Raw genomic sequence first — 13641 nt, 5'->3', positions numbered from 1 at the left:
ATCTTTTTTGTTCCTGCACGGGTCACAGCCCAGGATGTCTGACAGATACTTTCTTCCTAACATGGTCAAAAGGCCTACTGTAAGCCTTCCCTACAGTTCCTCCCCTGCACAAGGTCTTGTCCAAAATCAAGCAAGATTCTGCTCATGTTATAGTGATAGCCCCAGCATGGCCCCATCAATATTGGCTGCTCCTGAGAGATATGGATGTGATCTCCCATGACAATGGCTGCCTCCTCCATCCCAACCTACAAGCCCTCCACCTGATGGCATGGATGCTTCATGGCTGACATCCTCAGAACGAGATTGCTCTAAAGGACTAAGTACAAGAAATTCTATTAAACAGTAGGAAGCCTTCAGCTAGGTCTACTTACCTTGCTAAATAGAAGAGATTCTCCATTTGATCTGTGCAAAGAGGCATTCACCCAGTCCAAGCTTTCCACTGTTATGTGCAACTGACCAGCTGACCAGAGTGGCTACACGCTCCAGACGTGCTCTGGTTGGGAGTAGACAGGAGATACTGGATCTCCTGGGCCTATGGGGAGAAGAGCCTGTGCAAGCACAGCTATGGACCAGTTGTAGAAATGTGGACATCTACAAGCAGATTGCATGGGGAATGCAGGAAGAGAGGTATGACAGGGATCAGTAACAGTGCCATGTGAAAGCAAAGGAACTGCAACTGGCATACTAGAAGACGAGGGAGGCCAACAGTCAATCTGGAGCCAAGCCACACACACACATGCTGCTTTTACAAAGAGCTGCATGCCATACTTGGAGGATACTCCATCACCACCCTTCACACCATCATTGATACCCCTGAGGAGCCTGAGTCACAGGCTCTTGTCATGAACAGCGAGGGCAAGGAGGAAGTGGAGAAGGGTGGAGGACATGGTACTGGGGAATCCAGCTATCCCATAAGCCAGGACCTCTTTCAGATTCCACCACATTCCAGTCAGTCTCTGGAGCACAGACAAGCCGAATGAAGGGGAAGGAACCTCGAGTAAGTGATTTCCCATTACAGGGATGGCACCCCCAATTTAGCAGGACATAGCTATTGACTTTTCATTAATTTACTCGTACTACAAGGGGTAGCGGTACAACAGAGAGAGGTAGAGTTGTTATCTACTTTTCGTTCCCTCATAGAGTTAGGCAGGGTGGCCATGTTTATGTACACAAGCATGTCCCTTGAATCCTCCTGAGAGGTTTTGATGAAATTTTCATGAAGATATTCTGCAATCCTTTCCCAAAGATTTGAAGGGATCATTAATCATATTTACAAGCCATACTCGATGGGGACCACATCCTGAAAGAAATCTTTCCTGAACCCCCTCTTCTGGCCTTCAAACAACCTCCCAACCTCACCAAACTCATTTTCAGAAGCTAGCTCCCCACAGACCAGGAAACAACCACTGAAAGCAAAACCAGACCTGCCATAAGAACAGATGCAAAAACCGTGGGCATATCTCCACTATTATGATAATAAATACCCCCCCAACACACCTTTGAAGATCCATGGATCCTACACATTCCTATCACAACATGTGGTGTACTTCATCCACTGCACTATATGATCCATAACAACTATGTGGGTGAAACCAGATAATTACTATGCTCTTGAATGAGCTCACACAGAAAAATGATAAAAGAGAATATCATCTCTGGGTGAACACTTTTCAAAAGTGATCATTCCATATCTGACCTCTCAGTCCTCATCCTCAAAGGAAATCTGCACAACACCTTCAAAAGACAGGCCTGGGAGCTTCTGTTCGTAACTTTGCTAGACACTAAAAATCAAGAACTTTATAAAGACACTGGATTTATGTTTTATTACAATAATCAGTAATCCACTAACCACCACCCCCTTTTTTGTTCTATGACTGCAATAATATTAACTGGCCACTCCACCTTGAATGGTCTCTTACAAAATGTGTTAACTACTTAAACTAAACAATCTGTTCCAGCTTGTATTTAGCTGTGACACTCTGAGTATCTTTCCCAAACATGAAGAAGAGCTATTAATAAAAACTATTAATAAAAAAATATTAAAAAGTCATAGAATCATAGAAGATTATGGTTGGAAGAGACCTCAGGAGGTCATCTAGTCCAAACCCCTGCTCAAAGCAGGACCAACCCCAACTAAATCATCCCAGCCAGGACTTTGTCAAGCCAGGCCTTAAAAACCTCTAAGGATGGAGATTCCACCACCTTCCTAGGTAACCCATTCCAGTGCTTCACCACCCTCCTTATGAAATAGTTTTTCCTAATATCCAACCTAGACCTCCCCCACTGCAACTTGAGACCATTGCTCCTTGTTCTGTCATCTGCCACCACTAGCTCCATCCTCTTTGGAACCCCCCCTTCAGGTAGTTGAAGGCTGCTATCAAATCCCTCCTCAATCTTCTCTTCTGCAGACTAAATAATCCCAGTTCCCTCAGCCTCACTGTACTGTTTCACTGTCCATTACATTTCCATTAACTATTTTTGAATGAATAACACATGCAGTTGTTTGTTTAGCAATGCAATTTGTTTATAAAATGAAAACATTATCTTGTAACCTTAATACAATGGAAATGATGTTTTTGTTTTTTTATTGTTAACATTTAGATTTCGGGAATACAAAGCCATTGAAACTTTGGTAGTACTACTGACTGATCAACCTGAAGAAGTCCTTGTGAATGTGGTTGGAGCATTAGGGGAATGTTGTCAGGAGCCGGCAAATAGAGCTATTATCCGGAAATGTGGTGGCATCCCACCCCTAGTTAATTTACTTACTGGAACCAATAAGGCACTTCTTGTGAATGTCACGAAAGCAGTGGGAGCTTGTGCAACAGAACCTGAAAATATGATGTAAGTTGCTCATCTTCATTCTAAATGGTTCATGTAAATGAAAAATACTGGCAATTGTGTTGGCTAAACATTGGACATTCTAACATGAATATAGTTAAGGTTGTTATACGAAATGAAAAAAAGGAGAGATTTATTTGCCATCAGATTCTGCATTTAAGTCACAGAATAGTTAATTTGTATATTGTCCCATTATACCAAATATGTGATGTATTATTTTAAAATCAGCCAGCTCAGAATATTATTCATAACACACTAGTATGACCTCCTCTGCATTAAAACTCCAGTTAATTTCTCAGTTGTTTCACAGTGTAAGCACATTTATAGGTTTTGCTTTTGTCAGGTTAGTGTTGGCTTTATTCAGTGACTGTTTTGAACAATACCTGTATTTTTGGCTTTCCACAGAATGTGTATTTTTGTTATGTGTTACTGTAGATAATGCTATATAGAAAGACAAACATTTCAGCAGAAAAATTCTTTATTGGAAGAAAAAGCTTTTGTGTTCTTGAAAGATTAGGATAAACCTTTAAAATTATTGATTTTATCCAGATCTGATTTAAACTTTCCGAACTGGTTTATAAATTCCTGTTTTCAAGTGCTCACAGCTGAGGACATACTTTTCCTCAACTTACCCTACATTGAGTAATTATAGAAAATTATAGAAAAGTTATAGTAACAGAAATGTGTTCAGTTAGCACTGTGATAAAGGTTTTTTGAAACTCTTATAATAGGAATGTTATTAGTATTTTAACTTGGAAACAAAAAATCCATGTTAATTCTCTTTATAAATTAACACACACCTCCTTTCTCTTTTTAGGCAAGTATATAGCCCCCCCCCCCCCCCACCACCACCAGCACACACACAGAACCAAAGAAAAAAGTTGGTGTTTTATTCAGAACATTACTGCTCTCTGACTTGTTTTCTAATGTCAGATTTGTACAGCTTGCGAAAATCAAACTTTAAATTTTGTGAGAAATGTTCCAATAAAATATCCAGGTCTGCATTTAGTATGTCTGCTGTGTTTAGAACAGGGACATTTTTCCCAAGGTTGTGGGCATAATTCCCTCCTCACACATGAGCATGGTCAGAAAGAGATAGTTGTCTTATTCCTCTGCTGTTCTGATTTGCATAATTCACTTGATATTCATATAGCACTGCAAAGATTCCTTTTGCTGAATAGGGCTTTTGTTTTCATGCTTTGGCTGTCACCCAGTGGCAAAAGCCTAGATAGTGCACAACTGTAAACATGGCATATATGAACAGTGTTAGTCATGTAGTATAAAAGTATGCATAAATGAAATAAACTCCACAGCATATTTCATATGAAGAATTGTAAGCATCAGCCTTATACACTAATATATTAACCCAACAGAAGGAACATCATAAATCAACTGAGAAATTCAAACACCAATAAATATAAATTGACACTCGTAAAACCTCAGACATATTCCAGTACTCAGGGCTATCACTTCAAATACCCAGTATGGATAGCTTCATTCTGAAATGTGGTCAATCTAAGCACCAAAAATAACATAAGTTATTGCTAAAATTGTGGTCAAACAAAGTCCATCTTGTGTTTGAGAAGGAGAGAGTACAGGTTGTTTGGGAGGAAATTTTAAAAAGGGTTGCCAGGATTGGGGGAAGGAATTGAATCTCAAATTAGAATCATATGAACATTTTTCTCCATTGAAATTATTCTCAACACTAGATAACTAAGGAAGCAAATTTGTAGTCCAGGACTAAAATGTATTTTTTATTACTAGAAAAAAGCAGGCACAGCTAACTACTTATTATGAGTTAGACTGTGCGATTCACACGTAACTCTTTGCAGACTGCAGTGCAGATCTGCTCCATCCCTCAGCAGTACTGGGAGAGATTGTGCTACAGTCTTTCCTAGGATTCAATCCTGCAAGATGCAGAGTACTCTAGTCCTGATCCAGAAAAGCAATTAAGTACATATTTAAGTCTAAGCATGTGATTTAATTCCATTGACTTCAGTGGAACTAATCACATGCTTAAAATTCAGCATATGCTTAAATGATTTGCTGGATTTAGTGCTCAGCACCTTAAAGGAATGAGACACTAGAGTTCCCCATCATGCACGGAGGGTGTACACTCTGGGTCATCCATCGTTTTTCCTGGTGTACCAGTTCTGCTCCACAGACAGGCCAGAGAACTGAAGCCATTGCCCCTCTGCTTCCCCACACTATCCTTTTCTAGGCAGTTTGGCTAGCAAAGGAGATGAGGATAAACAGTCACTACCATATCACTCAATGCCAAACACCAAATGTGGGACATAATGTGTGACAAAACCAAAATGTGAGACACAAAAAAATTATTCATGCAGGAAACTTAAAATGCTGTGGGGTTCATTCCTGTCGTATAAATAATTTTTTCTGTAAGTGTCAACAGAAAAATGAGGGGATACCTAATATGTGTGGAAAGTAGCTAATTTTGGGACTAAAATGAGTGACATTCCTTGCAGTGAGAGACAGTTGAGAGGTATGGTCCCTGTTTACAGGGCCTGCTATTGTGATTGGCTCATTGACTTTATTGAGGCCAGGATTTCACCCCATATCTCAAAATGCTTTACGGAGTTAATTAGTAGAATCATAGAAATTTAGGGCTGGAAGAGGCCTCAGGAGGTCGTCTAGTCCAGTGTTTCCCAAACTGTGGGTCACAGAAAATTTCTAGATGGGTTGCAGGCCTGGTGCAGAAAGGAGATTCTGGGGTGGGAGGCGTTGAAGAGCAAGTCCACCCTGCAGTGTCCTGTCCTGGCTCCCCACTCCGGACATTGCAACCTGGTGCACAGGATCACAGCACTTATCAGGTTTGGCCTGGTTGCTCGTCTGTTATGACAGATGAGCAGCTGGACCAAATTTTAGTGAATTGTGTTGTGATCTGGCACACAGAAGGGCACTGAGCCAAATCTGAATGGTGCTGCAACCCTGTGCGCCGGGTCATAATACTCAGAGCAGGGAGCCAGGCCCAGCCCTGAGGCACAGGAGCCACCATTGCGGGGCGAGTGTGGGCAAGATCACTCTCCAACCCCTGCCCCCACCCAGACCTCCCCTCCAGGCTGGGATTAGTCTTGTAGTGCTGTGGTGGAGGGCACTGCTGTGGGTGGTCATTGCCCCCTTGGCAGGGCAAGGAGGAGGAGGTGGTAGAGAAAGAGAAGGACACTGGCCTGTGATTTTGGGGGGCCTCCCCAAATTTGGAGCCTTGGTGGGTCACAAAAAAAGACAAAATGCAATTGGTTGGTCATCTTACACAAAAGTTTGGGAACCACTGATCTAGTCTATCCCCTCCCACACTGAGGCAGGACTAAATATACTTAGACCATCCATGATAGGTGTTTGTCTAACTTGTTCTTAAAAACCTATAAAGACAGAGTTTCCACTGCCTCCCTTGGTAACCTGTTCTAGTACTTAACTACCCTTATAGTTAGAAAGTTTCCCTAAAATCTCCCTTGCTGCTGATTAAGCCCATTACTTCTTGTCTTGCCTTCAGTGCACATATAGAACAATGGATCACCATCCTTGCTATAACAGCCCTTAACATATTTGAAGACTATGATCAGGTTCCTCCTCAGTCTACTTTCCTCTAGATTAAACATTCTCAGTTTTTTTAACCTTTCCTCATAGGTCAGATTTTCTAAAGCTTTTATCATTTTTGTTGCTCTCCTCTGGAATGTCTCTAATTTGTCCATATATTTCTTAAAGTGTGGCATCCAAAACTGGACACAGTACTCCATCTGAGGCCTCACAAGTGCCAAGTAGAGCAGAACAGTTACCTCCCATCTTTCACATACGACACTCCTGTTAATATACCTGGAATGATATTTGTCTTTTTCACAACTGCATAACATTGTAGACTCATATTCAATTTGTGTTCTGCTATATACCCCAGTTCCTTTTCAGCAGTGCTGCTGTCTAGCCAGTTATGCCCCATCTTGTGTTTATGTATTTGACTTTTCCTTCCTAATGTAGTAGTTTGCATTTGTCTTTATTGAATTTCATCATGTTGATTTCAGACCTGTTCTCCAATTTGTCAAGGTTGTTTTGAATTCTAATCCTGCTTTCCAAAGTGCTTGCAATCTCTCCCAGCTTGGTGTCATCAGCAGATATTATAAGCATACTCTCCACTTCATTATCCAAGTAATAAATTAAAATATTGAATAGTATTGGGACCAGAACAGACCCCTGAAGGACCCCACTAGATATGAACTCCCAGTTTCACAGCAGACCATTGTAACTACTGTTTGAGTATATTTTTCAACCAGTTGTGCACCTACCTTATAGTAATTTCATCTAGACCACATTTCCCTAGTTTACTTATCAGAGTGTCTTACGGGACTATGTCAAAAGCCTTACTAAAATCAAGATGACAGTGAACTTCAAGAAAGCAGACTTTAACAAACTCAGAGAATTGGTAAGTAAGGACCCTCGGGAAGAAAATCTGTGAGGAAAAGGAGTTCAGGACAGCTGGCAGTTTTCTCTCAAAGAGACAGTATTAAAGGCCCAACGGTAAACTATGCCAGTGTGGAGGAAAGAAAAATGGAAACATGGATGATTGCTTTTTTATTCCTTAGCAATTTGTCCATGTTTTCACTTTTTCTAAGATTCTTTTTTAATGAACAGGTTCTTAAAGAGCTCCTGATCCAGCCATATTGGCCTCTTACTATTCTTCCTATATTTCCTCCACAGTGGGATAGTTTACCATTGGTCCTTTTCCATATAGATTTTCTTCCCATGGGACCTTACTTACCAGTAATCCGAGTTTGTGAGTCTGAAGGTGGAAGGCAACTTGGGTGAAAGTGATCATAAAATTACAGATTTCATGACTCTAAGGAAAGTAAGGAGGGAGAGCAACACAATGAGGACATGAAGTCTGTAATTTTATGGTCACTTTCATCCAAGTTGCCTTCCACCTTCAGATTCACAACCAATTCCTCCCTGTCCAGGGCTGGGTTAAATAATTTGTGGCCCTTTGCACTATGGCAATTGGGGCCCTCTACCTTCTGTACCTCCGAGGGAGAGCATCCCTCAGGTGTAGGAGGCCCTGGGGGGGTTGGGTCCTGCCTTCAGGGGGTAGGCGGCCCTGGAGAGGATTCTATTCTGAGGAGTGGGAGGCCCCGAGGGAAGGGTCAGACCTGCCCCCAGTGGAGTGGGAGGCCCAGGTGGGGGTTAGAGAGCAAGCCTGCTCCTCACTCACCCCACAGAGGCTCCTGTCTCATGGGGCTGGGCTGGTTCCCCGCTCTGCCCCATTGGCTCTCACCTCAGCATGCAAGCATTGCCCTGCCCCAGTGACGCCCTGCCCTGCTCTCTTCCTGGCCCTGGGTTGATTTTTGTGTGTGTGTGCAGACTGATTTTCTTTTTCCAGTGGTCCAGAGATGGGGGCCTCATGCAAGTGCACTGAGTGCACAGTGGTTAATCTGAGCCTGATTAGAACAACTGTATATATTCTTGATGTAAAATGCAGCACCTACTTACTTTTTTTCCTGCCTCTCCTTCTGAACAAACTATTCCCCTCCATGCCAATAGTGATAGAGATAGAGATAGGAAGGGAGAAAAATATGTTTTCAGATGTGATCTGAAAAGAGATGGCCAATTCATGAGGTGGAGCTGTACAGAAGAGTTTGCACAAATAGTGTCAAGATATTGTGAGAATGGACAGAGAAACCCAGACAGACAAGCAGAATCAATGAAGAGAGCCATAGTGAGAATCATAATTCCATGTGGTTGCATCATGTTCAGTGTATTCTTTGTTTTATTTATGCAAAATGATTAATGTTTACTAGGGACTAATGGCATGCCTAATGTAAAGTTTCCAATGAAGTTGTTTATGAATAATATGCAAAACAAACCTTCAATTAAAAAGATTAGCACCTGATATTCCCCCTTTTTTAGGCTTTTCTCACATAAAAGCTGGGAAATTCTTCCCTTGGTGAGGAAGGCGGCAGGTTGGCTTCCTCACTCACATAGAACCGGTCTGGAATTGGACACCAAAACTCTGTGGATCTCCTGTAGGCCATTGAAAGCAAAGAAAACTCTTTGGAAGCTGACTGCTGCTAGTGGAGCTCTGCTGCCACAGAGTCCTCTGCCAGTTGTTGCCCCTGAAAATCCTTCCTTTCCAAGGAAGAGGGGGTGTAGGTCAGGTAAATCTGATTCAATCAGCAGAGAGAAGTCTGTTGGCCTCATGACACTGCCCCAGCCTGTCCCAGCAAGATCAGTAGAGTCTGAATCCCACAGAACACCTGCAGGAGACCTTCCCTGGGGACAGGAATGGGGAAAGTATTTTGCAGAACTCTCCTCTGCCTCGCACAGCTCTCTAGCCTGGATTTGCAAAATTGGAGCATATTTGTTTAATGTTCTGATACCTCACAATTGTCTACAGCAGTTTTGTGAAACTTGTCAAAAATCATCTTTCTCTGACTAACAGCAAGCTTGGAAACAAGCATGGAAAGTCTTAGCTTCAAAGGAATATATTAACTAAAGTTATGGCTAGTTCAAAGTAAAGGCTTTATATAGACATTGTTCAACCTCTGTCACTTCTGTAGTTTGGTGCTGCTATAATAATCAAGGAAGGATAATCAACTATCAACTTAATGATACTGAAATACTGAAAATAGAGTTTGGCAGTATTATGTTGAAACCCATCGCAAGGTTTATGGGGAATAGTAATAGCGTTGAATTTGCCAAAACTGATGAGCAATTTCCCTCAAGCTATTAATCACCGACACTACCGCTAGAACTGAAATTTCTGACATTAATACAAATAGCAAGAGACCACATATGGGAATATTGTATTCAGATCTGGACACCTCTGAATCAGAATGAGATTCACTGGAGAGATTTGAGAGAAGAATACGAAAAATAGGGCTGAAGGGATTAATTTGAGTGGAAAGATTATAAGAACTAAATATAAGAACCTTGACCAATCAAAAACTCTGTCTAATATATATGTTTTTCTAAATTTATATAGAACTTATCATCACAGGGTGGCATCCAGCAGGAGCCAGGATTTCACCCTGGGTATTTTAAGTGCTGTACTGAGATTAAAGGCAGTCAGTTCTCTGTCCTGGTCTAGGTGTAATCATAGTCAGCTCTCCATTCTGCTCTACATGTACTCTCTGGATGCTATTTTTTAAGCATACCATTGAATTTTTATAGTTTTTTTAATAAGGTGAGGAACATTGGACCACCCACTGTACAGTTTTTTAATGTAGAGATGTGACAGTTCCATGGTTTGGAATCTATTAGTACACTAAACTGCTCAAGTACTAAGTATTTAGATTTGTTGATTTTAGATCCCCTCCTCATCCCATTATATAAATACAGGATAGTATATTATCCTGTTATAATAAATCAGATTTAGAAACATATACAAGTATGTACCTAAAAATAAATTGATATTGCAATTATATAAAATAGATCAGAAAAATAACACAGAGAGCCTTTCCCCAAATCCTGCCCCTACCATATCTTCTCATTTTTTAAAAAAGGCAGCTAAATGTAAATATTTTGGTAAGATACTCTCATTGTGAATTTCCCCCAGCCACAAGACTTTGAAACAGTAGGCTTTGTCTACACTATGGACCACAGCTCTCCTGCCGGCATAATTAAATCACCCCCCAATGAGCAGCAGTAGCTATGTTGGTGGGAAACGCTGTCCTGCTGACATAGCACTGTCCACAGTGGCGCTTTTGTTGGTGAAACTTATGTCGGTCAGGGGTGTGTTTTTTTCACACCCTGACTGACAAAAGTTTTGCTGACAAAAGTGCTAGCATTGACAAAGTCTTAGTGTTCATCATATCAGCAGAAAGGGCTACAGTGCCCCTATTTACTCCATCTCCGTTAATCTTTTCAGAGTGCTAATGGGACTGCAAATTACCCTGATGAAAGATGTTTGCCTGGAATCCTTTGTCATCTCATTTTGTTAATGGTTTTTAATTTGATAGGAGTGCTGTGTAGGGAGGCTTGCCACCTCATTCCCTACTACACCTTTATATAGGAATGATATCAGCAAGTAACTTCTTTTTGAGGGATCTGCTCAATTATGCCCAGAATAACTATCTGTACCTGGCAGATGAAATGCTCCTTTTTTTGTCTCTTGGCAACCTCTTCATACATCCACCTTTCATTTTCAGTCTTTTCAAGGTGATGGGGATCCACCAATGTCTTCCTCTAGAAAAAAAACCAAAGCAAGCTCCCTTGGATACTGTGTGTCTTTCAGGCGATGAGAGCTTCTGGCTACAGTTTTTGTGCCCTCTCTGGTTCAGCTGACTGATCCCCTTTTATCTCTCACAATTCCTATTTGTTTTTTCCAGTGAGTGGCTTCAGATGTGTCCTAGTAGATCACCTGTTTGTACTGTTAGTTCTTGCCGTGGAAAATCTGACTTGTAGGTCTTATACCCTCCCTTCCCCCTATACCTGGCAGGAAGGCAGGGGTAAGGGGGTTAGCAACTGCAACTCCAGCTCTGCACCATGGGCGGATTCCCTTGCACTGAGGTGATCCTCCCATGTCCAGCTGTTCTTGACCTAATATTCACCAGCAGTGTAGCACAAAGTAGCCACATCACAGGGGAGAATCTGGACCTTAGTGTAGATTGAACATTTTCAAACGGAAACTAGCATTATGTTGTTTCCCTAGCTGCATTTGTTCAGCAAGCTATGGTTGAGCAATCTCGTATTGTGTGGCATCTCTGTTTTTCCTGGAACCAGATCTCATGCATTACTAAAATCATCATGTTAGCATAAGCAATTACTACCAGCTATCTGAATCTATACACACTGTTTGACAGGGGAACTTGCCTAGTACTTTGTGTAATGAATTAAAAAAAAAAAATACTCAAGTTCCTAAATTGAATATTGCAAATAATGAGGATGGAGAGGAATCATTTAGAATTGTTCAAGAAGGTATAATTAGGAGGATGGGATTAAGAAAGTGAAAATTTAGGTTGAATATCAGGAAAAGTTTCAATAGTGAAGTCTATTAGATTGTGGAATAATTTCCTAAGGGAAATGCTGGAATCCCCGTAACATGGAATGATTACGTGCTAGACTGCCCAAAGCACTAGAAAATATACTGCAGAGAGCAAACCTGCATCAACAAGGGGGTAGGATTAGATGATTATACATTAATCCAGTTCCCTCTCTTATGAAGATAGGTCTTCTGTAGATCTTTTCTGTTTGGTTTCTCTATGGTTCTTTTAGCGTGACACCTTAAATTTCTCTGCATATGGAGGGTCTGAGTAGGCACTTTTTGCTATGCTGCACCTAACCTTGGTGATATTCTAAGGCAACTCATGGAAATTAAATTGTTCTAAGTGTAGATATGGGCATGGGGAGGGAAGAGATGGATCATGAAATGTAGCTCTGATCTACCTCTTCATTCTGAAATTACATTTTTCTTCAAATTAGTCCACTCCCTCATCATCATGTTAATGCAACTTTAACACAGGATGAAGCCCTTGGAGGCTGGGTGAGCATGCAAGCTTCTTCCTGGTGGTATGGTAGGCACTTGTATAGCAACAGATAATTTATCTTTCCCCAAAGCATAGCTATGTGAATGGGCTTCACCAATCCAGGGTACAAAATGCGTTGTTATTCTCCATATCTGTTCTCCTGCACAACCTTATGTAGTGATGTGTCCCCACCAACTGCAATGTTCTTATTTTTTATTTTGAGGAAGTTCTTTTCCAGTCATTCTTTTTCTATTAATGATTCTACATGCGTTTATTTCTTATTCCATTTTTTAAATTTTACTACATTTTCATGAGTCCTTTTGTTTAGAAAATCTATAGATTTTAAATCTAGTTTTCAATGCTAAGACATTAGAGTCTTATGGACTAAAATATAAGATTATTTTAGCCAGATGGATTTAGAGTCACTGATATACAATTTATCAAAGCAGTTTGCAAAAAATATTGTGAAAGTTTTAAAAAAAATATTAAATTGTGGTGTCAGAAAAGATGAGATTACACTCTACCAGAAGTAAACCCTGTAATTTTACCAGTGAGCACAAAATAGACTCAGTATAACATTGTTTGTTTATGTTTGTACATGTGGTCTGAGTTGGCAGGAGATACGCCCAGACTTCTCAAAAGTGCTGGCAAATAGTATTGTTTCAAAGAAGATGATAAATATAACAAACAGATGTCTAGAGGGCATGCATGTTTGTTTGAGCGATCCATGTTAAAGTTTACGCTGGAAATATTCAATATCAAATTATTTGAATGCAAAATCAGTTTGTATAGATTACATTTTTATTAAAATGTAGGAATATAAAATTGATATGTATTCCTAGAACTGTTATCCTGGCCAGCAAACAAATTTAGCCATGATGGCCTTGTAGGTCTTTAAAATAAATACAGTGAAACCTGTGTGAAAGACAATCTTTATTAAGTAACTAGTGATCCTAAGCAACAACCCCAAGGTCTTCCCAAGCATTTTATGATATTAAATTATCTGTACTAAGTAACCACCTCTCCAGTATGACCAAAGTCTGCCTAGAATTGGTCATAGAAACAGCAGGAACATCTCATCCTAGGAAACTTACTGAACTGCTTTGAAATTCAGTGCCCATAAGGCATGCATTCTATATGCATACAGTTGGACAGCTGTTTTGAGTGCCCCTGGAAATTAGTTTTGTAAGGGGAATCCTCAAATAGTGCAGAGCTGATAGTAGCTCTATGCCACCCTCACTCTTGGTTCATGGTATAGAAGTTGTGGCCAGTGGAAAAGGGCACAGATGGAATACACTCTGGTCTGGTTATTCCCAGTTGCCAGAACAGCTGC

General features: G+C 40.7%; 1 protein-coding gene across 1 annotated transcript in view; it reads left to right on the top strand.

Annotated features, from left to right (window-relative positions):
• Positions 1 to 13641, top strand: part of ODAD2 (outer dynein arm docking complex subunit 2) — a 169671-nt gene that overhangs the window by 87918 nt on the left and 68112 nt on the right. Inside the window, exon 15 of the mRNA XM_065399867.1 lies at positions 2602 to 2844. Within this exon, the coding sequence (XP_065255939.1) occupies positions 2602 to 2844 (243 nt within the window). The remainder of the gene's footprint in view (positions 1 to 2601; positions 2845 to 13641) is intronic.

This window comes from Emys orbicularis, chromosome 2 (genome assembly GCF_028017835.1).
Source record: "Emys orbicularis isolate rEmyOrb1 chromosome 2, rEmyOrb1.hap1, whole genome shotgun sequence".
Taxonomy (NCBI): Eukaryota; Metazoa; Chordata; order Testudines; family Emydidae; genus Emys; species Emys orbicularis.
The sequence above is the reverse complement of the archived record's forward strand: the minus strand, read 5'-3'. Positions and strand labels throughout refer to the sequence as shown.